General features: G+C 30.9%; 2 protein-coding genes and 1 long non-coding RNA gene across 3 annotated transcripts; 1 reads left to right on the top strand and 2 right to left on the bottom strand.

The window, feature by feature from the left end:
- Positions 1 to 399: 399 nt before the first annotated feature.
- On the top strand, positions 400 to 17436 carry Socs36E (Suppressor of cytokine signaling at 36E). The gene is made up of 6 exons (XM_070651946.1): positions 400 to 641; positions 4538 to 5224; positions 11835 to 12123; positions 12240 to 12446; positions 12520 to 12846; positions 13161 to 17436. Exons 2-5 carry the CDS (start codon positions 4644 to 4646, stop codon positions 12838 to 12840), a joined length of 1398 nt encoding a protein of 465 aa, XP_070508047.1. The 5' UTR covers positions 400 to 641; positions 4538 to 4643; the 3' UTR covers positions 12841 to 12846; positions 13161 to 17436.
- On the bottom strand, positions 3016 to 4476 carry LOC139099476 (uncharacterized). The gene is made up of 3 exons (XR_011545313.1): positions 3647 to 4476; positions 3271 to 3577; positions 3016 to 3203 (listed from the first exon to the last, which is right to left on the bottom strand). It is a non-coding gene; the product is annotated as an uncharacterized lncRNA (long non-coding RNA).
- On the bottom strand, positions 17416 to 19341 carry LOC139099475 (apolipoprotein D-like). Its single transcript, XM_070651947.1, has 3 exons — positions 19145 to 19341; positions 17845 to 18039; positions 17416 to 17782 (listed from the first exon to the last, which is right to left on the bottom strand). The coding sequence occupies exons 1-3, from the start codon at positions 19284 to 19286 to the stop codon at positions 17598 to 17600; spliced, it is 522 nt and encodes a 173-aa protein (XP_070508048.1). The 5' UTR covers positions 19287 to 19341; the 3' UTR covers positions 17416 to 17597.
- Between the last annotated feature and the right edge of the window lie 3855 nt (positions 19342 to 23196).

Below are 23196 nucleotides of genomic sequence, written 5' to 3'. Positions count from 1 at the left end.
TTAATTTTTAGCAGTTTCTGTATTTTGCTGATATTTCTTCATTTGACCGTTATGAAATTATTTGAAATTTTGAATGTTTTTCATTTGCAGCCAACTTCATTGATGTTGAGTATTTTTTAATTTCTTTGTTTTTTTGCATTTGTGCAACAGTTATTATGCTGAATACATCATTAATTAATGATCATGTATTTAGATAATAGAACTGAGTAGTTAATTACATAAATAAAGGAATAATTGACATATTTTATCGCATTTAAAAAATCCAAAGATCAAAGCAACTCAACCGTCAAAACAAATTCAAATTTCTAGAACATTTTAGTACCAGGGTTGTTGCTGTGATGTTTTAAGCAAAACAATGCACATTGCAACAAAAACATTACTGACAACTCTGCAAAATTACTCGAGAGAACAATACAGTGAACAAAAATATTATTTTAATATCCGTGAATAACGAGGACTAGAAGTTAATTAAATATTTTAATTGTGAAAAAGCTTGTTCCTTAAATCATAAATTCATGGATTAAAGAAGATAAGAGCATTAAAAAGGGCCAAAAAAAATGTTCGAATAAAAAGTTGATCAAAATATTTTACACATATTTACTGATAAGAAATATAGTAAATTTATCAAAAATATCATATCGGTACGTATGACTTATTATTTAAAGTGTTTATGAATGAAATGAGTCAATATGAATGAAATAAGTGTATTAAAATTGCAATATTAAAAAAATTCGCTCGTCTCTAAAGGAAAATGGAGACTTGAAATTCTCGGAATTGGAAAAAATTGCTCTAACATAGCAGCTTGGCTAAAAATTAAGCATAAGCGAAAGTAATTGTACTTGAAATGCAAGGTGAAATTCATTTAATTCGATTGAGTGACCATTATCTTTTAACTGATATCGCGAAAAATATTCAATTCACTTTCTTTTTTTTATTTATTGTACGTAGTTCGTTGCTACTTGATAATCAATTTTTCCCTTTAAAATGCTTTACATCATTCAGTTTTTTTTGTATGAATCAAGTGAAGGTATTTCTTATACGTACAAGAAACTACCAAGTGTAATCAACTTTGAAAATTAATTTTATATGCTACATAGAACAAATCATTTAATCATGAAAAAAATAATACTTAATCGTATTTCGAAGCATAAAAAGAACTAACAAAGTTTATATTGCATCATCGTAGAGGTTTCTTTTGGGACATACAAAATAAATAATTACTTCATTCAATCATCATTCAACAACCGACGATTTTTCAACACAACTAAACATACAATAAAGCAATTCATGGAATTATGAATGAAATCTGGTTGGGCTACGAATACATGTGTGAGTGCCAAAAAGAAATAAAACGTATAATTGACTGCCTGACTATGAGGGAAGTGTGCAAAGAAGAAAGAAAAAAAAAAATAATAAAAATAATAAGAAGTTCGTCGTATCTTTAACAACAACCAGTGCAAAGAAGAAGGCAAGAAGTGAATGGAGAAGGAATAAAAATATAGTTAAATGTTACCTGTGTATGCTAAGCGCATTTACGACGTGCAAATTGACTTTTATGGCCTCAATTTTTAGGAAAGTTTCAAAATTCCACTTAAAAGTGAAAATGTATTTTTAACGAGTTTTTGGGATTTGAAATTTAACGTTTTTCAAAAATTTGAAATTGCCAAGTTCAAAATTCAAAAATTAATTCAACTTTCAAAATTTACCGGTAATTAAAGTTCAGAATTGCATTAAAAATTTAACGACATTTAAAGTTCAAAATTTAAACTCCATTCAAAAAATAACGAATTTTTAAGTTCAAAACTCAAAAATTGAAACCTTTTAAATTTCAACATCTTTTAAATGACAGTTCTTATAAATACAGTCTGGTGCTAGCAGCTGCTTGATAATACCCAGACAAAAGGAACACAAAAATGTGCATTTAAACGAAAATAAGTTAAAAAAAGTGATCGTTTCTCTCCTGCCTTGCTAAGTTCATTATATTGTAACTTCTTCTTGCTGCTTAATGCACATAAAAAAAATTATTTTTTCTTTACTCTCTCGTATGTCAAAGATGTGAAGTTTTATGAACTTCTTCTACTTACACACCACATTGGCATTCAATGTTTACAATAAATGTTTCTTCTTTTTCTTCCCTATGCTGCTGCTGCTGCTGCTGCTTGCCTCTTTTTTTCCAATCTATCATTTCTGCGAAACAAAAAAGTCTCTTGAGAGTATTTCTTGTAGTTTATATATTTCTTGGTAGTTGCGTCGATGGGTCTATATCTCTTTTTCACATGAAAATTTCATTACTATATGCCTCATAGCGATAATGGATGTGCTCTCTTTCTCATTTTTTCTCCTTCTATATCGTCTCCGTTCTTCTCTGTAAACAAATTCAATTGAGAACATCTTCTCGGAATTATTATTATGATTATTATTGTGTATATTTCAAGTATAGCTAAAATAAATTACCATAACGACCTTAATTTCTTCTTTCCTTTTCATATCACAAAAAAACGGGGTTATCAAAAGCATGTTTGAACAGAAAATTTTTCATCAAATTTCTTTTGTGATGAAAATCTATCAAGAACATAAAGCTATAATGCTGTTTGAGGGCATAAGAACGAATAAAGATTAATATTATGACGAAGGTGCACCAGGTGTCAAGTATGAAAATAAAAATCTTTCGGTAAATAGCCTGGTCTATTGTTAGTAACTCGATATGCATTCATATTATCGCTATTTGTTTATTTAACCAAACGACATCTGAGAAAGCATATGAGCCAGCAATATAATGCTCTGGTTGTTAATGAATCATGTCGGGACATGCTGCAACTAGATTTTATTTTTCATTCATCGATTATTCATTTATGTGGAACACATTTTGTGTGGACCCGAAAAACTAAGCATAATGGGTGTTAACATGTCTGTTTATGCTCAAATTTAAAAACGATTAGTAATAAATGAAAATGTTTAGTTTGTTATGCTTAAATATTTACAGAACATAATTGGAAAAACCTTTTTTTTCTCTGTTATCGCTTGGCAATTTGGAACTTTATTTTATTTTTTCGTTTCCTGCGTGTCGACATTATTTGTAGAAATGTTTACTCGAAAGTTTTTTGGTAATAATACCTATATTTGAATAAATTGAGTAAAGGAACTGGTACGGTTCATTAGCTTAATTACGCCACAAACCTCTGGGTCATATCAACTGGTTGAATCTAAATATTAAGAAGATTTAAATGGATTAGTGATAAAATCTAGGCTGAATTTAGAGAATCAATTTACATGAGTACACAAATATTATGAGAATAGATATTAAGTCATTCACTAGTGACGTCAATTAAATGACGTCTTTGAATTTTTGTGAGTGGTTAACAAAAGTTTATTTTCGGAGATGCTTTTATTAGTGACGTAATTAGAAGACATCCTGGTGTTGTTGATGATCGTGATTCAGATTTTGAACTTTACTGACTTATTTAATTCGCTGGTCGTATAGATCAAGAGTGATCCATGGTCTCCCTCAGTCGGCGCCTGAAGCTAGCTTCCTCTATATCTACCAACAGCTTCTTTCCATGAGTTTTTCCATTTTGAACTTTAAAAATTTAAATGTTTGAAAACCGTTAAATTTTTTTGAACTTTAAGATACAATTTGAAGACCTACCAATGACTTTATACACATTATTGGTGAACACCTCCAATCTGTTATCTGTCAATCATGCCTACTACAACATTATAGTGAAAATGTAGTTCCAACATGAACAACATAAAGAATTTTGATTGAATCCCCAAAAGTTCTACAAGTTCATTGGCTTCACGTTCGATTGTCGATCATGTAACCATACTTTTAACAAACATCCGGTTATCGACTATAAGCAAGGTCAATTTTGCGCAATTTTCAAATTGATAAACATTTCATAAAGTCGTATCCTCAATACGGTGGAAAGATAACAGTAGCAAAAACAATTTTTTTGTAGTAAAAAAAAAAATTCGATATCAAAGCTCGGTGTATAAAAATAAACGAAACTGAAAAATTCACAAGAATTTCATTATCATTGAGCAAAATTCGTGGGAAAAGTGATTAAACACATTTATAATTATTACACATTAAACCTTTTGTATAAAAAGTTGTTTCCCATGAAGGCTCAATTTTTTGTTGTTTCTAGCACGCTTGTCTTCGCTCGAATCGTCGTTATCAAAAAATTAATTTTTATAGAATTTTGTGCATACCACAACATTATATGTATTTTTTCTGTTATCAAATTCTACGTAGTGTAAGAAATCGCTGATTACAATATATATCACTGGTTGCGATGGTTATGAATCGTTTGTTCGACGAATCTCTTCGTCGAGTCGCTCTGACTGTGAATGTACGATGTGCGCTTTATGTATGAATGAATGTATCCCAAAAAAAAGAATACTGAATGAATATGAAATGTTTTGTCGACATTCGTTTCATTTCATCACTGAAATTGCTATCGTGAACACGTCAAACAAGCAAGACAGTCGAAAAAAATAATTAAAATATTTTTTTTTTCTTTTTCATTTATTTTAGTGACAAAAAAAATATATATTTATATATTTTGTTTAAAAAAAGAGCATAATTTGAAATTAATGAAGGAAGATCGAAAGACAGTGAAAAATATATAAAAAAAAATTTTATGGACATACCGCAAAAGTGTTTGTGTGAAGAGGAAATCAAGAAAAATACCGAAAATAATTTTATAATAATTATTCATATGAAGAAAATGGACGGTAGTAATAATGTTGTCGGTTCCGGCACATCAACAGCAACAGCATTTTTGCATCAACAGACTTTAGTCAACAATAATAACAACCATTCGATTTTATCAGGTGATACAAATAATAATAGCAGCAACAACAATCATTCAGTGGATAATAATAGTAGTGGAAATGAGAATAATAAAAGCAATAGTAAAAGCGAATCATCAACAATCTCGTGTGGAAAGAAGGCATTTTATAAATTAATATTTAATAAGTCATCAGGATCAAATAATAGTAGCGATAATAATAATAATAATAGTAATAGCAACCAATCATCTAATACACCTCCATTAAATAATTCATATACAAAAGTATCAATGGAGCGAACAGCAAATGGTAGCATAGAAAGTAAAATATCACAAATGAGCATCGATCAAAATCGACAATCAATATCATCACAATCACATCAAGGAAATTCCCTCGTCGTGAGTCCTACGTCAATTGATTTAAGTCGAAGGTGAGTAATAGACTTTTTTCTATCTTAATCTCCGTCACATGTGTGTATTTTATACCTAAATAGTATTTTTTCTGCTCTCTGTTTGTCTATTCATCATTTAAAGTCACGATTCTTTTTCTCGTATATATGTATATCATGCGATAATTACAAGCGCAAATTTCTCAGAAGTATTAAATACTCCGCAAGCTTTATTTTCATGTGAAAGAAATATATTTATATATAAAAACACTTTTTTATACAAAAATTTCCACAGAAAAAATAATGAAGGTGCCGAATGGCGCTCTATTTCGAGGAATTTTTTATCGATGCGACATTGTTATTTCTCTTTGGGATTCTTCTGAGGGCGTTTAATAATGACGTCTGTTGAAAAAATGTGGGGTATTAAATTTATTGAGGATGTACTGATTTTTTGTAATTTTAAAATTTAACGTCCTTGCAGAATTTAAAATTTGGTGACTTTTTAAAATTTTAAAATTACGGGATTGTCAAATTCAAATCTTAACGATTTTGTAAAATTCAAACTGAAGTTCAAAATTTGGTACAATTGAAAGTTCAAAATTCAAACTTTAACGGTTTTGTAAAATTCAAATTTCACTAACTTTGCAAAGTTCAAAATGAGGTTCAAAATTTGTCATTCTCAAAAGTTCAAAATTCAAACTTTAACGGCATTTTATTTGCAATATAAATTCCTTCAAGATATTATTAAACATCACATGCTCACAACCACCTGAGTATGTGCGTTTATTTCTCAGTAACAGTATTTTTCAAAATTTAATGATTTCAATTGAATGGCAGGTGTATGATAATTGTATTTTGAAGGAACGAAGCATGTCACATGCTATAATTTTTTTCGATTTTTAAATATACAGATTGAAGAGAAGTTTTCTGAGAATAAATAACTGAATTCATAAGTATATTTTTTTATTATGATTCCGAAAAAAAAAGAAAAAAGTCCTTGAGAAAGTAAATATGTAGCAAAAAATAAAGTGAAATTAGAATAAACAGTTTCCTCGTGCCGCACACTTAATGAAATTTTCTTAGAAAATGAGATTTATTTTTCAACAATGGCAATAAACTCTTAACGGGAAGAACCATTTTAATGTCATGTATTGAATATTATTACTAAGTAAAAGTTTATTTTCAATGGAATTACTTGTGATGACATAAGTGTGTCCTACAAAACGATTATTTATTTAGCATGAAATTCGATACCGAAACAATTTCTTGAAATTTAAAAAGAAATAAAAAAATTGACACACATATGGTCTGTAAGCTTATTTACTACGGTATGAATTTACTTTTTTTTTTGTACATTTTGGCTTAGTTCCTTAATACTTTAATCTTTCTTGGAATATATTTTACTTCATTAAAGGTGAAAATTGGAGATTAATTACAGTCCGGGCACTAAATTGCTTTGCCATTTAAGGAATAATGCTTATTTGATGTGAAGCACGTTTCTGGGAATTCAAATTTAAATGGTTTCCAAAAATTCAAAAATTGCAGTCATTACTAAAATTCAAAATTTAACAGTTTCCAAAAATTAAAATTTAAACGGTTTCTAAGAATTCAAAATTTAACGGTCATAAAAATTCAAATAATTAAGTTCAAATTAAGGCTTCCGAAAATTCAAATTTAAACGGTTTCTAAGAATTCAAAAATTAACGATCATTAAAAATTCAAATATTCGAGTTCAAAATTTGAACTTTAAATTCTTTTGAATCCAAAATTCCTATTTTTAATTCTCAAAACTTTCATTAATTAACGACTAAGACATGCGCTCAGTTCATTAGCACCCACAATTCATTCAACCTTCCATATTTAATTCAAAGAAATTTTAAAAATTCTTTCCACTTCACATTCGTCTGCATATTTTTGTATGAATTTAACAAATTTCGTAGAATCGCTTGATTTATGAAATATAAAAAATTGAGTCATGGTTATGCCGACTTTTTTTTGTTATGACTAAGTCAACTGTTTAGTTGGAGACAAAGCGATTACATAATACCATTGGTCTTATCTGGAAATTTGCTAATACAAAAGCATATGACACACCCACAAAATATTGTGTCCCCAAAAAAACTAATAGCAACTGAGTATGCCCTACAGTAATTGAATTCCTGTTAAATTTATGTCGATGATTAATTTTTTTATAATATAATGTAGAATTGTTCATCGAAATTGATTCATAAGAATTGATTACATGCTAGTGATGACAAAAATAATTGAAAATTGAATTTGAAAAACTGCTGTCAAAATAAATATTATTTCTGTCCGGGAAATTAGTTGACATAATTTCCGCTCACATGCTTGCTATTTTTGTGAAATAAAAAAAGAAATGTAATTAAACTTTTTTTTTTGCTGCTCTGTCGTTTTTATTAATTCACGAGAAATATAAAATATAAAAATCACCACTAATAAAATTTGTTGAATTATCTGGTGTTATGTAAAGCTATTTTTGAAAGCGATGGACGGGGGCTGTTAATATGGTTTATCTGTGGGATTAATGAACTTAATTACATTAGCCATGAAATATTTCTGATACTAATTGGTGACAAATTGGGACAGTAATTTTCAATTGCTTTGGGGTGTTTGAATTTTAATGATTTTAGTGGAATCAAATTTTAACGGTTTTGTAGAATTCAAATATTAACGATTTTGTAGAATTCAGAAATTAACGACTTTGTAAAATTCAAATTTTAACAATTTTGTAAAGTTCAACTTTCAACGGTTTTGTAAAATTCAAATTTGAACTATTTTGTAGAGTTCAAATTTCAACGGTTTTGTAAAATTCACATTTAACCGGTTTTATAAAGTTCAATCTTTAACAGTTTTGTAAAATTCAAAATTAGCAAGCTTTTTAAAATTCAGATTTGATAGGCTTTTTAAAATTCAAATCCAGCCAACTTTGTCAAAAATTCAAATTTCAACAGTTTGATAAATCTCAATTTAAGTACTCAGCATAATCCAATATAATCTGTTAACGGTTCTTTAACACAAATTGCTCAATAATGCAGAATGACTCATGAACATTGAAAAAAATTTCATTATTTCATGATCGGCAGCAATAACATTTTCAAGTTGCCAAGCAGTCTAGCAGAAAATTGCACATTCATTCCAATAATCTGCAGTCAGAAAATCTTTTTTGATAACTCAAACGTATTAATTTCCAATTTAACATTTAATTCCCTCAAAATTTATGACTGCTTAAAATTCATCTCTTTTTAATTAAAAATCTATGCCAGTTCCTGTTGCTTGTAATGAATCGAAATGATCTTTTATCAGGAAACAATTAACAACTTTTAAACTTTTTCAATGAGAAATTCTCTTTTTTTTTTGAGATTATCATGGAGTCATGATAGAGGCGTAACGAGGGGGAAACTCAAGAATTGAGTGATTTTAGAAATTTGAACCTAAAAGTTCGTTATTATTTGAATTTTGGACTTAAAGTTTGCTAAAATTTGAATTTTGAACTTAAATGTCGTTAAAATTTGAAATTTAAATTCGTTAAAATTCAAATTTTGAACTATTTGTTTCTCAAATTTTGAACTTAATCCAAGTATTGAAAAACTGTTAATTTTGTAACGTTTTTTTAATTTTTAAATTTTTTACTTGCTTTTTAAAAAAGTAACGGTCGAGCCCCGCTCATTAAAATGTTCTGGCTACGCCCTTGAGTCACGAAATATGTGTTGAGAGGAATTAAGAGGAAAAAAATAACAATTCTTAATGCATGTTGAGTCTTATTCCAATGAATTTTTTGATTTCAATAGAATTACATCAGATATATTATAATACCGTCATATATTATACGATTTCCGCTATTTACAATACATTTCATTCATTCATATTTTTTTGATAGCATCCTTGAATTGATAAGAAAAGCACTTGATGAACTTTAATACTCATATATATGACGTGTAGTTAGTCATTAAGATAAAGCCATGTCATAAATGGATTTTTCGTACTTTTATCAAAGTCGTGCTTAATGCACGAAAAATCCGCTGATGGTTGGACATGAATTTTGTGAATGATTGCATGCACATTGCATTATATTTCAACTGATTGCTTCACATTATCAAAAAAATATTATTACTTGTATATAAAATAAGAGATAAGATACTGTGGGATTTTTTTTTTTTTATTTTGCTTTCCTGTTTATTATTCATTATTATAGACTATATTAAATTTTAATGGCCGATAAGATTCCAAAAACGTAAATGGAAATAATTAATGATGTCATTTCGTCGGATCGAAATTATACATTGTCGAGCGATCTTTTTTGATATTCTTGGAATAAAAAGTAATTATCGGTTGAATTGATAAGTCTGTAAACTCAGGAATTTGGTAATGTTGAAAAATTACTTGAATCTAAAAGTTCGTTATTTTTTTAATTTTGAACTAAAAAATCGTTAAAATTTCAATTTTGAGCCTAATTTTTGCTACAATTTAAACTTTGAACTAAAAGCTCGTTAATGTTTATATTTTGAACTAAAAGTGGTGTAAATTTTGAATTTTCATTAAAATTTGAATTTTGAACTTAAAATTTCGTAAAAATTTGAATTTAAATGTCATCAAAATTTGGATTTTGAACTTATAGTTTGACATTTGAACTTAAAATATAGTTATATTTTGAATTTTGAACTTACAGTCCATCAAAATTTGAATTTTGAACTTAAAAATCACTAAAATTTGAATTTTGAACTTAAAATTCGTTATTAATTTAAAAATGACAAGAAATTGAATTTAAACTCAAAACCTAAATTCCAAAAATTCATTAAATTTCAAAAACATCAAAAGATCATTAAGTGATCGCAATTAAATAAGTCCATGAGTACTTCCAACAAATCCATCGTATGATTATTGACCCTCAACAGCGTTCATATTAACTAAAGCAATTTTATATTCCTGAGAATTAATAATACGTGATCATAATTTCTTGATCAGCAGATCTGTGCACGAGTAATACTGTGAAATTCTAGGGAATTAATTTATTTACAAGGAAATACTTTTTTGTTATTTTTAATCACTTTTAATTCAACATAATTCCACAAACAAAAAAAAGAATTAAAAGGAAATGTACAATTTCGATGTCAACAAGAAATGAGCTCAGTCATGGAGCAAATAAATAATAGAAAAAAAATTCCCCGAAAAAAGTCTCGGTTCTTATCAGAAATTATCCACATAATAATGAAATCACCTAAAACAAGCATGATAATCATACGATTGTGATTTCAATATATTTAAACTTGAAATTTCTCTCAAAATTTTTTTGTGTTAACTCTCAGTGGCATTAACTTGCCTGCTTGTTGCTATCGCAAATTTTATATACTTTTTTTACTCACGATTAACAAATACAGATAAAGAATTAAATTATCTACACGGAAATACAGAGAATGCTTCTTTAAATTTTTTTGTTTTTGTTATTATATTTTAAAAAAAAAGAAAAAAAAAATCTAGTGAGAGTGAGCGAATCATGTACTTGTAATATCGTATTCAACCTGTATTTATATTAATTCTTATTCATCCAATATGAATTTTTTGTTCCTTCTTCTTACTACTTGACACTCGCAGACCATTTGAAACTTCTATTGTATTCACATTTGAACCTTGTGTGTTTGTGGTCAACGCCATATGATCATATTCCCAAAGAAATGTAGTAAATATATTCATTTTTTTTTTATTTTTTTTACAAATACATCTCTATTAACTATATTGAAAAGTGCATACATTCACTACAGAGACTTGATGGCGTTTTATTTCGGGCGATAATTTTTAGCTTAATTTAAATTGTGTAGTGGGGATTAAATGGCGTTTTGGGCTTGCGAATCGTTTTTAACGGCTTATATCATTTCAAATAAAGTGTTCAAAAGTTCAAATTTTGAACTAACGGCTTTCAAAAATTCAAATTAAGTTACAAAACTCCCAACTGATTTCAAAAATTCAAAATAAAGCTCTAAATTTCAAAACAAAGTTCAAAAATTGAACTTCACTTTCCAACATAAAATTTGAATTTCAAAAAACCGTTAAAATTTTAAAATTTCAAAAAAACTTCAATTAATTTTTGCAATAATTCCTGCCCGTAATAAATGCGCAATAATTACATATTCCATGAGAAAATATTAAAAATATTAACTAGTTCTACTTGTCGTTGCTTCTCTCATCGCATTTTCATTTTGTCAGCAGAAATGCTAGCTAGCTTATTTCATTATAACGATTCGCGTGTGGTGAAGGCTTTTGTTAGATTTTATTTTTCCTCTCTCCACTGCTGTTGTGTACATGTTAGACTCTAGTGCATTTATGGCTGAATATTTAACTTGTTGAACATTATAAAAAAAAGTTTTTAATTTTTTTGTGCATTGATTCATATAAAAAATTGTGATAATTTCCAAGAAGATCGACAAAAGATAGCAAATTTGTTTACCTAAATATATTCTTAGCACATCCACGCGTGTATAGACAGAATTATGAGCATAGGAAGTTTACTTTTTAGGTAGACATTTATTGTTTGTTTGTATTGATCACGAACAACAAAAAAAAAATTAAATTAAATTGCAAACTTTATCTACTTCCATTAATTATATATTTTTTTTGCATTTGTGTGCTATTATTGCAGATATAATTCATCATCATTAAATGAATATCGAATTGAAGATTCAGATGAACGTGCGAGAATACAGCGAGCAATTGAGATACAGGAAGGAATTGAAATTGATCAAGTGACATCGCCTGATCTCATTGAAAGTCTTACATCACATAATTCACGTACTAACAGTAGCGATGAACAGCAAGAACATTGTAGACGATGCCAACAAAATCAAATACAATATCGTCAAATGGGAATTGTGCAACAAGCACTCTTGTCAATTGCTGACGATGAAAATAATCCACGATATCATTCTCAGGTATGTAATATAATATTTATTCAATAATTATCGTGTCATGATATTTTTTATATCCATTTCACTCACTTCCCATTCTTTTTACTTATAATATATATATTTACTTTGATTATTTGCAGGTTGCATATTGTCATTATTTAGTGCCGGACCTTGAGAAAATTACAGCATGTTGTTACTATTGGGGTAAAATGGATAGATATGAAGCGGAGAAATTACTTGAAGGAAAGCCTGAAGGAACATTTCTATTACGTGATTCAGCACAAGATGATTATTTATTCTCAGTATCCTTCCGTAAATATGGTCGATCACTTCACGCACGAATTGAGGTAAAGATTTATTTGAATTCATTCCTATATGCCTTATATCTAATAAATCACTTCATTTATTTTTATTTTGCAGCAATTTAATCACAAATTTAGTTTTGATTCACACGATCCATCGGTATTTATGGCCTCAACAGTAACCGGATTAGTTGAGCATTACAAAGATCCAACATCAGTCATGTTCTTCGAGCCAATGCTAACATCACCATTACATAGGAATTATGTTTTCTCACTACAGCAACTTTGTAGAGCTGCAATTGTTAGTCATACATCATATGATGGAATCAATAAGTTGAGCTTACCGTTAGCTATGAAAAATTATCTAAAAGAATATCATTACAAGCTTAGAGTGCGTGTTAAACAATTTCCTGAAGGCGTTGCTTATCAGAACTCATAGTGCCAGGTAAGATAATAAAACAGACTGAATAATATCTTGTCGCTGTCATGTTGATTGATTGAGTGGATAATTAGCGCATTTTTTGAGGACGTGGAACTTTTGAGTTCAAATTTTGAACTTGAGATTCAAAATTTAAAATTCCGTTAAATTTCAAATTTTAAAAAGTCGTTAAAATGTTTTAGATTCTTAATCACTTAAAAATGCCAACTCTATCCACACATCCTCAATAAAAATCACACCATATAATTTATATTCTTTATCATCACATAATAGACAACTCAACAATTGCTTAATTATATTTTTATTTATTCTTTTATTAGGTGATAACATTTACATTACCATCATCACCATCATCAAGTAATTCATCATCATCGAGTAATTTATTTTGGCATCTTGGATGCAATACAACATCATCATCGCCATTTAATTTTAATTTTCGTCAATTTTCTGAAATTGCGAGTAGCACATTAACAGATCAACCAATACCATCAACATCAACTGGATTACACAGTGAGACAGATGAGAATGTTAAGAAATTAAATGGCAAGAAAAAGTTTGGAAAGAGAATCCAAAACTTTTTTAGTAAATTCTTGTGAACCATTTAATCTACATAATAAGGGATAATAATTAGATGAACGAGATATAGTCAATAGTCCTGTATGAATACAAAGCAGAATGTGAAGACGGAAGTAAGCCAACAACCATACACATTGATGACGTAGTGATAAACAATTTTTTTTTGAATAATGAGCTTTCTAAGGAGTATAATTAATGAAAAAATAAGGAGGATTGTCAGTTTGTGACGTCAGTCAGGGCTGTGTGGAGGAATTTGTCTTGATGACTAGACCTCGATGGTCATGGATAGAGCTAATAAATCCTTTGAACTGCCAGAATATTGGAAATGAAGTTCCATGCCTGAATATTCTATAAAATATAGTCAATGGAGTACTGAATGACTCAATTCCTTCGATAGACGTCACTAATGAACGACCCCAAAGGACAAAAAAAAATAATTAATATAAAAAATTATAATGGTACTATTTCAATACGAAAGAAGTTTATTTAAGAGAAATATGTAATATTAATTGATAATACCTAAAAAATAACAAGGAAATGAAAACAAAAAAACAAAAAAGAATTAATCAACAATGAAGGACGGACGTGTTAAATGGTTTATTTTAGTTATAAATGTTTAATAATGCTGTTAAATGTTATTAAATAATTGATTAAAATAATTTTTTATTTTCGGAATCTCAAAGGACTGGATTAGGACGCTGGAAAACAAACATTGTGATTACAAAATGAAAAAAATTTGTATATTTTAAAAATTCAATAATTATTCTTTTCTTTATTCCTTTCCCTCACCTGTTATGTATGTGTGAGGGGGTCTGTTTACTTGTTATGTAATTCCGTGATAAAAAACTAATTATTTTTCGTGGCACAATTAGGTAGTATGGCTTGAGCAAAAACGTACACGCCTGAGTGACACAAATGAATAAATCTCGGGCCACGAAGAACCTGAACTGACCTGGTGCCTGATTAAACCTCTTTTAATAATACCAAATGGAAACCGTCTCAATGTTGAGGCCAAATGGCGTACATATTGTTGCTAAATCGAGGCGACTTCCATTTATTATCGTTAAAAGAGGTTTAGTGGAGCCTTAAATGCTCCGTAGCGGAATTTTCTTCATTTGTGTCGCTCTGGACGGCATACGGTACTAAATTGTTACGGCACACAGGTTGCCCATAACTGATGTAAAGTGGAAAATCAAGTTTTTGACATCCATCCCTGCTTATTTCCACAATGTTGCCCCTTGCATTGTTTGAGGCGGAACATAGTCACGACCAACTTCCTCCTATATTTAAGAGTATGTTTGGTCTATTAGTATTTGGGATTTCGGGCGGGTCCCCTCCTATGAGCGTAAGGTTTCCGGAAGTCTCGTTCTCGACCAATTAACGAGATCGAAAATGAGACCATGACTTCTCGGGTAGTCTCGAGAATCTTTAATGAGTACGAGTTACATAACAAGTGAACAGTCCCCCAATGTCGTTAATTATCCATTTCTTTCCCAAAAATGATAAATGTCACTATAAAAAAGAAGATTCAGATAGACAAAAATGAGAATGAATGAAAGGAAAAGCAAAGAAAAAAGAAAAAAAAGAAGTCTTTTTTATATATTAATTAATTTAACTTTAAAAATAAATTTACAAAACTGAAAATATATAAAAGAAGTATTAAAAATAGATGAAATAAAAAAAAAAATAAATTTCTGTTTGATAATTTTTGAAAAGATCAAAAATAAAAATATTTTTAATTCCTTTACTATTTATTGCTATTGAAAGCTTTTTGTAGATTTGTGAATCAGTCATTAAATGAGTATGACGTACCTAGGTCGGGAATAGGTCATATTAAAAATAAATTTAATGCAAAATCTTCTCAGAAATTAAGTTAATGCGTTTCTATTTTTACATTATTGTCTGTATGGATAGACTTTATAATTCACTGAATAATGACTAAAAAGTGAGTTTTAGAGATCGTTAAGATTTTATGTGGGTTAATCATATCCTGGGTTTTCAAGATATTGTTCTTTGTTTTTGGGTATGTGACCTTTGACTTCTGATCTATTTATGGGCTTTAATGATAGTCTGTAATAAGGGCACTGCCAACTATTTAGGGCAGTGATGGGCAACCTAAGTGCCGTGGCACTCTTTGAAACGTATCCCGTCAACAAATTCATCCAAAGATCACATGACTAAACACTTCCAATTACCCATCAGTCAAATTACTGAGAACTTGCTTTCTAATTCTAAAACTCAGAATTTATTCATAAGTCAATGAATGTTCTTTATGAATGGATCATTGAATGAATAGTTCCATGAATACCCCATAGCAGTTTGAAGCATATAGTTTTCAATAGAATCTATGACCAAATATATCCAACATACATCTAATCTTGATGCATTCATTCTTCCTAGAAATTAAATAGTATCCAGAATGATAAATTTCTTGGATATTTGTGACATTTTAAGCTAGAATTGAATAATGTGGACAGCTAGTTGTGGAATGATTGGAAATTCTGACTAAATTTAAATCAATTTTTGGTTCCCAGATCGATTCCAGCTGGACTGATTGGTACATAATTGAAGAATTGCTTAAAACTAATCTTAACAGACACGGACAGAGAGCATGCTCTGAGTACACTCATTTATTGGAGTATTCAGTAACAGTAACAAACGTAATAGCTTGTGATGCTTTACTACGTACTTCAAAAAGAATGACTATGAAGATCTTTAGAACCTTATAACAAAAGCATGACTAGGAATCGTTCATAAATAATGTCCAACTGTTAAGGAGGGAGAATTGTCTGATTATGCAAAAAGAGTAATAAATTTGTGTGAAAATTTTGTGAAACAAAGAAAAGAAGGGATTGAAAATAATCTTCGTTTAACTTGGACGTCATTTGTGAACGAATCCTTGATCAACAGATTGATTCATTTCTACGAAAGCTCTCAATAGTAATATCAAAGGCGACAAAATTGAGGATCAAATTCTGACAATCGCATTTCCTTAGTAACCATAATCGTTAAAAGTTAGTTGAAAGGTAGCTGAAATCAGTCTGATGAGGTTATACTTGCTATAAGCTGGCTTAAGACTAACTTTTGAGTTTGATGGTTTTTCGGGTATTTTATGGTTCCAAGGACCAGATGGAAATTCTGATGATCCCTTTTCTGGAGGACACAAATAAAGAAGACTGAGCTACAGAGATTCTTACCCGAGAAGCATAAAATCCGGTATCATTGTATTGCTGAAGGTACTTCTGATCTTACCGTTAATACAACGACGCAGTTGTACCTTAGTAAACAAGATGTGCTGTTCGGGTAAAGCTCTTTAATTACCATCAATTTGAATTTTGAATGATGGAAATTGATCCCAAATGCCTACGCCTTAAACAATACATATTGATCCAATTTAATTTTTCCAAAATAAAATAGAAAACATCACATCCGATCGGCACAAGTTTTACATGGTAGCCAGATGGCAGCCACATAGCATCCAATTTTCAATTTTTCATGGCAGTTTACATGACACTTGCCACTTGGATGCCATATGGTATATACTTGGACTCCATAAGACAGCCACTTGGACGTTATATGGCAGACACTTGGACGTTATATGGCAGCCGCTTGGACGCCATGTGGAAACCACTTGGGGGCCATGTGGCAGCCACTTGGACGTTATTTGGCAGCCACTTGGACACCATAAGGCAGCTACTTGGACTCCATAAGGCAGCTCCTTGAACGCTTTATGACAGCCAATGGACTACCATGCTTAATTTGTGTCGATCGGGACAGATCTTACAATATAAACTCTTTAATAATTCAATCAAACTATATTCAATGATCAAAAAAAAATAATTCAAAGTTGACTCAACTGAAATCAAATAGTATAACTATGTACAAGTTACGAAAACAGAATCAAATAATATTAAGACAAACAAAACAAAACAAAAGCGTCTTTTCCTAAATGTTAGAAAAATGCGCTAAAAATTGTAAATAAACAAAACAAAAAAAAAATTATTATTAATGAGACGATAAGTCATGGTTTTTTATTTGTCATGATTTTACAGGTTCTGGATGTTGACTATTACTTGATTCCTGGATGTTTTGGATTAGTAAGTTCCTATTTTATCTATAAAAACCAATTCTAACCTCAAAATCATCTAAAAATCCCAAAAAACCAAATTTCATCATCAAACTTAATAGCATTGGACATGATCGATTGGCTTCATTCCTGATATATCAATTCCAGTCTTAGCAACAACTTCGCTCTTCAATTTCTCAACAATTTTACTGTCCAAAGTCTTTTGTCGTGAGCCAATTGTTACAGCCAGATAGATTGGTCCACCCAAGTTCTTGCATTCAATGACGACTGCATAGTTGTCTATATTAATTAACAAAAAGTAGATTAGTGCTTAATACAGCATAAAATTTAACCAATCTTACCATAATCAGTTGTAAAGATTCGCATGTTGGAATTATTAAGCAATTCAAATGGTGTTTTCAAGTTAAATCCTTCATCCAATGTCTTTCCTTTTCGGGACAATTCAATGTTTACATTTGCTGGATGTAAAATCATTTTGTAATTTGTTGTACTTCCGATATCGAAAAGTTCATAGCTTCCACATGGCATGTCAATTCCTATTTCGATGAGATAAATAATGAATATGTGAGTGAGGATTGTGCTGTATTTTGGGTAGGTAATGTAGGCTTTGCAATTCAGCTTGAATTGGATTCAGAGTGTCCTGTACTTTCTGCGGGCTACTGATCATATTGTGATTCGAACCACTTGGTCTAGTTCAGTGTTGTCCAAACTATTTTGTGTTATGACACACCTTGGTTTAAAGCAGTGGTGGACAACCTTTATTTTTCGCACACTTTTAAGATTATTCTGACCGTAATCCTAGAATTTTTAGAAGCACACAAGTTGTCCACCACTGGTTTAAAACAAGGACCGAACCCGCACACGACTTGCAAGTTCATAGCATTTCCAAAAAAAATATGGCTAGACACAGTTTGGACAGTTCCCGACAACACTAGATTCTAGTTAATAACTAGTTCTAACGGCTTTTCGTTCGCTCAGAATTAAAACGAACCGACCGCATCACTCAGGCCTGATTTCCTAAACAAGGTACCTATTCACAGCTCATATGATCAAGATGGCGTAAAGAAGCCATCCAGATACTATGATATCCCAGTATCTTACCTAGCTCTCTTAAAGAATACTCAACTAGTGCAAAAGGCTGCAGTATTTCACCCAACACATGAACCGAAATTTGTGATTAAATCAGTAAAGGAAGCAATGAGCTTCTAACTAAACGTAATCGAAGATTGAACAGGCTATATCCATGCTTTCTTGGTACAGAAAGATCACTAAGATAACAAAAAGCAATCCCTATGCATGTTAGGGATAGAATCTTTTAAACATTTGACCAATGCTATACTGTGTACTTAGTCAACTGATGTCAATTCACTTAGTAAACAATATTGTGTTAATTAGATTCAAACAAGCTACTTTTTGAAATTACTCAAATATTGCATAACACACAAATAATTTGCTGTATCAAGTAGTGATGGGTCCACAATTATTCGTTTCTAGTTACAAATTGTCAAAGTAACCCCGTGTCAAGTGCACAACTGCATCTTAGCAACCCAATCAACACTTAGATGCCATTTACTCATCTAGCATGTGCTAGACAAATTAATCAACTGTCTCCTCAGACTTCAAAAGACACAAGATACTCACCAGTTGTTACAATTCCATACCATCGTCCAAGGAATCTCTTATGATCAAAATTTTCCATAAACTTAACATCAGGACACTTATCGACTGCATAACTTGCACCGAAGAGAGTCAAAAATAAAGCTACGATTATTGTTGCCTTCATGATTTTCTAATTGCTTTACAATTCTGTCTGAATCTGTTAACTGAATGATGAATTTTTATGGCTGAGCTTTTATACTTATATTAATCCTAAGCACGAGATATTCTGAGAGGCTGGATACAATTTTGAGAAAGAGTTCTTTAGACTTTTGAGAGAATGTTTTCTTCTTGTTGCTGCTGTTCTGAAGTGTGTGTTCACACCGTTCTTAAAGTAGTTAATTAGTTGGCAGGCAGTCATTATGAGTTGTTTACATTGTTGTAAGTGATGAGTTGAGAAGGTCATGGAAAGCAATAAACTTTATAGTTTTAGATTTTAATAGATTAATTGCTGTTTTGATTGGATTCTTGGATATACCTAATTGGATGTACCTATTGTGCTACTTAAATAGACATTAATAACTTTAATCAGCTATAAACCAATATTGTTACATGTACGCAGATACAGTTTAGCAAGGCATGTAACCAAAGTAACCGAACCGCACAACGTGTTCGCTAAGGCACCGCTATGTCGCCGTATTAGCAGTAAGACACGAAGTTGCCCTAACGGTACTATGACGGCTGATTTTGATACATTTCTTCGGCAGCAAATGCGGTTCGCCGGACTGTGCCCCTTAGGATAGAAGTCATTTTTAACAATTTCTCAGCTCTGCATTATTTACAGGATCAGGGCTGGATCAGTGAGAAATAGGAATTTGCTGTCCTGTAATCCGTCCCATGTAAACCTAAGAGGCTTAACTTTGCTATAAAGACAATGCTAATGGTGTCTATACAGAGGTCCAAAAACATTAAATTCAGCCCAACCAACCATCTGTGTACCAGTTCTAAAGACAACTTTCATCCCATACTTGAATCCACATTCTTTTAAATAACATGACTAAGATTCTATATGATACACAGCGGTCCGGCTATATTCACTTCATCAGAAGTGTTTGTCCTTCATCAAGAACAAAAAAGCAAACTGTGACGTATCAGTTACCACATCGAAGTTAATGATTTTTATAAACCTTTTAATATTCTTATTATTATTCAGAATCTAATAGTTGAAAATCATCAAAACATTTCCATGAGAGACATGGGATGAGTGGATGTAATAATGTTTTTCGTAGAAATTTGTAATTTGGAATGTTTATGGTGGAATTATATCTTTAAAGCAGAGTTGCAAAAACAGGTGGATGTGACAACAACAAACTTGTCACAGTTTTTGCCTGTTCACAGACAATGCTTTTTTAAAGGTTACGGACAGATTGCAACTCTGCATTAAAGTGTATGACTGGTTTAAATCAGAAGTGGGCAATCTATGTGCCGCGGTACATTTGTGTGTCGTCAAGAACGCCATGGAACCTTATGTGGCTTTAGTCGAGGTTTACAACCAAGGTGAGCCGGAGCCGTGAAAAATATAAGATTGCCCAGCACTGATCTAAATAGAGAGATATGATAGATGGTGAAATTTAATAGAAATTCCTTTACTTCCGTTGATGATGCCAAGAGAGCTTTATGAAAATTCTTGTCATATCTGTGGAATAATTCAGAATTTGGCCTCTGATTGGAGTTGAATTTGCGTTTTTACGAAAGATAGCTTCTGCACCGGTAAGGCTCTATCATCCAGTTAGCTACGAAACGCCAATGAGACATACATGAGTGCAAACTTTGCTGCGGTCGCAATAAACCACTCCTTACATCCTAAACATAACCATTTGTTTAAAATGATTTTGCCATAAGTGACGTCATGCTTTATTCTAACTTTGCACAGTTGCATGGTCCAGGGTAAACCAATTCAATGCAGCTAGCTACAATCTGTGTGTCGCGAATACACTAACCGAGTTGATGTAACTAGAAACAGCGAAAAAGTACCCAAATCCGACTAGACATCCCCTGGAATCGAACTCGGGTCGTTAGGGTTGGTAGTCAATTCTTCCTAACAAATCCCATAGACATTAATAGATTCCCTTAAAGCAACAAAGCCTCCTTCAAAATAATAACAAATTTTGCCCATCCTGGTCAAGTTTAAATCTTTCGAACAAGAATCAGACGTCATCATTAGAACTTTAGTACAGTTGCTAATGATGCTGAATCATAATTTACAGATTTATATTTTTTTTTCTCCTTTCCAGACCCAAATCAATCATTGTGTAGATCAAACTTCAAAGTTTCACATTATAAATCAACTAGCTATTCCATTTTTTTTCAATAATCACGTTTCACTTTAATGCACCGTAACGAACAAATAATTTTTGTGTGCTGATGAAACAATAAGCAAACTCATTCATTGATGACATGCAAATGAGATTTCAAAAAAGTCGACAATTATATCATAAGTGTGAATGCAAAGTTCTTCATTCTATCGTCGTCATGGCATGCTACGTCGTTTACTCCCTATATATAGCTTGTGTCTATGTTCAACTTTTGAAGTTGAGTACGAAAAAAAAAGGCAAAGTAAAGAAGATAAAATTTTTTTTTGATCGTTTGCGTTTACAGCAATCATCAGGTTGGATATATGATAACAACAGAATACATAAAAAGTATATAAATTGTCATCTGTTGCTCCTGAGTAATATTTGTAGCATGATGTGAGAAACTGGCCGAAAAATACAAAAAATTTTGGACATGCGCAGATGTGAGCTTTAAAAGCTCATCCCTTCTTCGGGAGCTTTTTTTTCTTGTCTATTTGCTCTAATAGAAGAATACCCAGTTCAGTAGTTAATAGGATGTCGTAGAGCATGCATCGTGTCGTTCTGTAGAATGTCTATCATATCATAGAGATACATCAAGGAGGAAAGAAAAGTCTCGTTTCTATCAGAGATTTAGAGTCATAAAAAATTAAAAGCTCTAACAAACATTATCATAAAGGATTATTTTTCTCGGTCTCTTTTTTTTTATTTCAATGTGTGTATGGGAAGTAACATAATAACATGTCCTTGGATTATCGATTTTCCTTACCACTGCACTGTGTACAGTTTTTTTTTTTTTGGTTCAGTTTTGGACTTGAAAATGATGCTAATCTGTTCACTTTGAGTGATGTGAGATGCTTTTTGGTTGAATTTGAATGCAGTTGAATTTTACTATTTGATTGTGTAATTATTGATGTTTATTTATTTATTGACTGACTGATGCTGTTTGTGATGTTTAAATGTTTGAGTTTGATGGAATATTTAATTAAATTTGTAAATTTTTCACTTTTACACGTTTTTTGAATATTTGTTTTGGAAATTCATAGCTTTCTGCCCTTTGAAGTATTTTTGCTGTACATTCAAATTTTAAATGACCGTTATATTTCAAATTCAATAATTCCGTTAAATTCACATCTAAATTTCTGCTTTTTAAAGAATTTTAGTTATAAATTCAAATTTCAAACGACCGTTAAATTTCAAATTAAAAAAATCCGTTAAATTCGCATCTAAATTTCTGCCCTTTGAAGAAATTTCGTTAAAAATTTCAAACTCCAAGTTAAGTTTCAAATTGAAAAATTCCGTTAAATTTGCTTCTAAAATCAATGCGCTTTCATCACATCCTTACGTTCAGAGCGTTGACTGTTTTGTGTCATAGGCTCATGTTTTTTCATTCATGTTACGAGCTCACCGAAAAAAAATTTTGTTTCATGTTTCCGAATACAGAATAAAAATGCCTCTTTTTTCCTCTGACTGCTACATTCATACATTACAGCCTCATACTGATACTGTTACCGGCGTTGGTTTTTTTTTCATCATCATACAGACTTCCATTGTTTGTATCTAAATTTCATAAATTTTTAAATATATTTTTCCTGCCTTCTCGCTCACATTTTGTGTGTGTTTTTCCATTTCCAACCTCAATATGTAAAGCGCGGTGGGGTCTGAATCAGTGGTGGACAACCTGTGTGTCGCGGCACATTAGTATAAAATGCCATGAACCGCATGCTCTGTGCAGTTTCGCTCGTA

The sequence above is a fragment of the Chironomus tepperi genome, unplaced genomic scaffold, assembly GCF_022539635.2.
Source record: "Chironomus tepperi strain 1889 unplaced genomic scaffold, CSIRO-AGI_Ctep_v1 contig_472, whole genome shotgun sequence".
In the NCBI taxonomy this organism is placed as follows: Eukaryota; Metazoa; Arthropoda; class Insecta; order Diptera; family Chironomidae; genus Chironomus; species Chironomus tepperi.
Note: the sequence above shows the minus strand (reverse complement) of the source record. Positions and strands in the feature narration are given on the sequence as shown.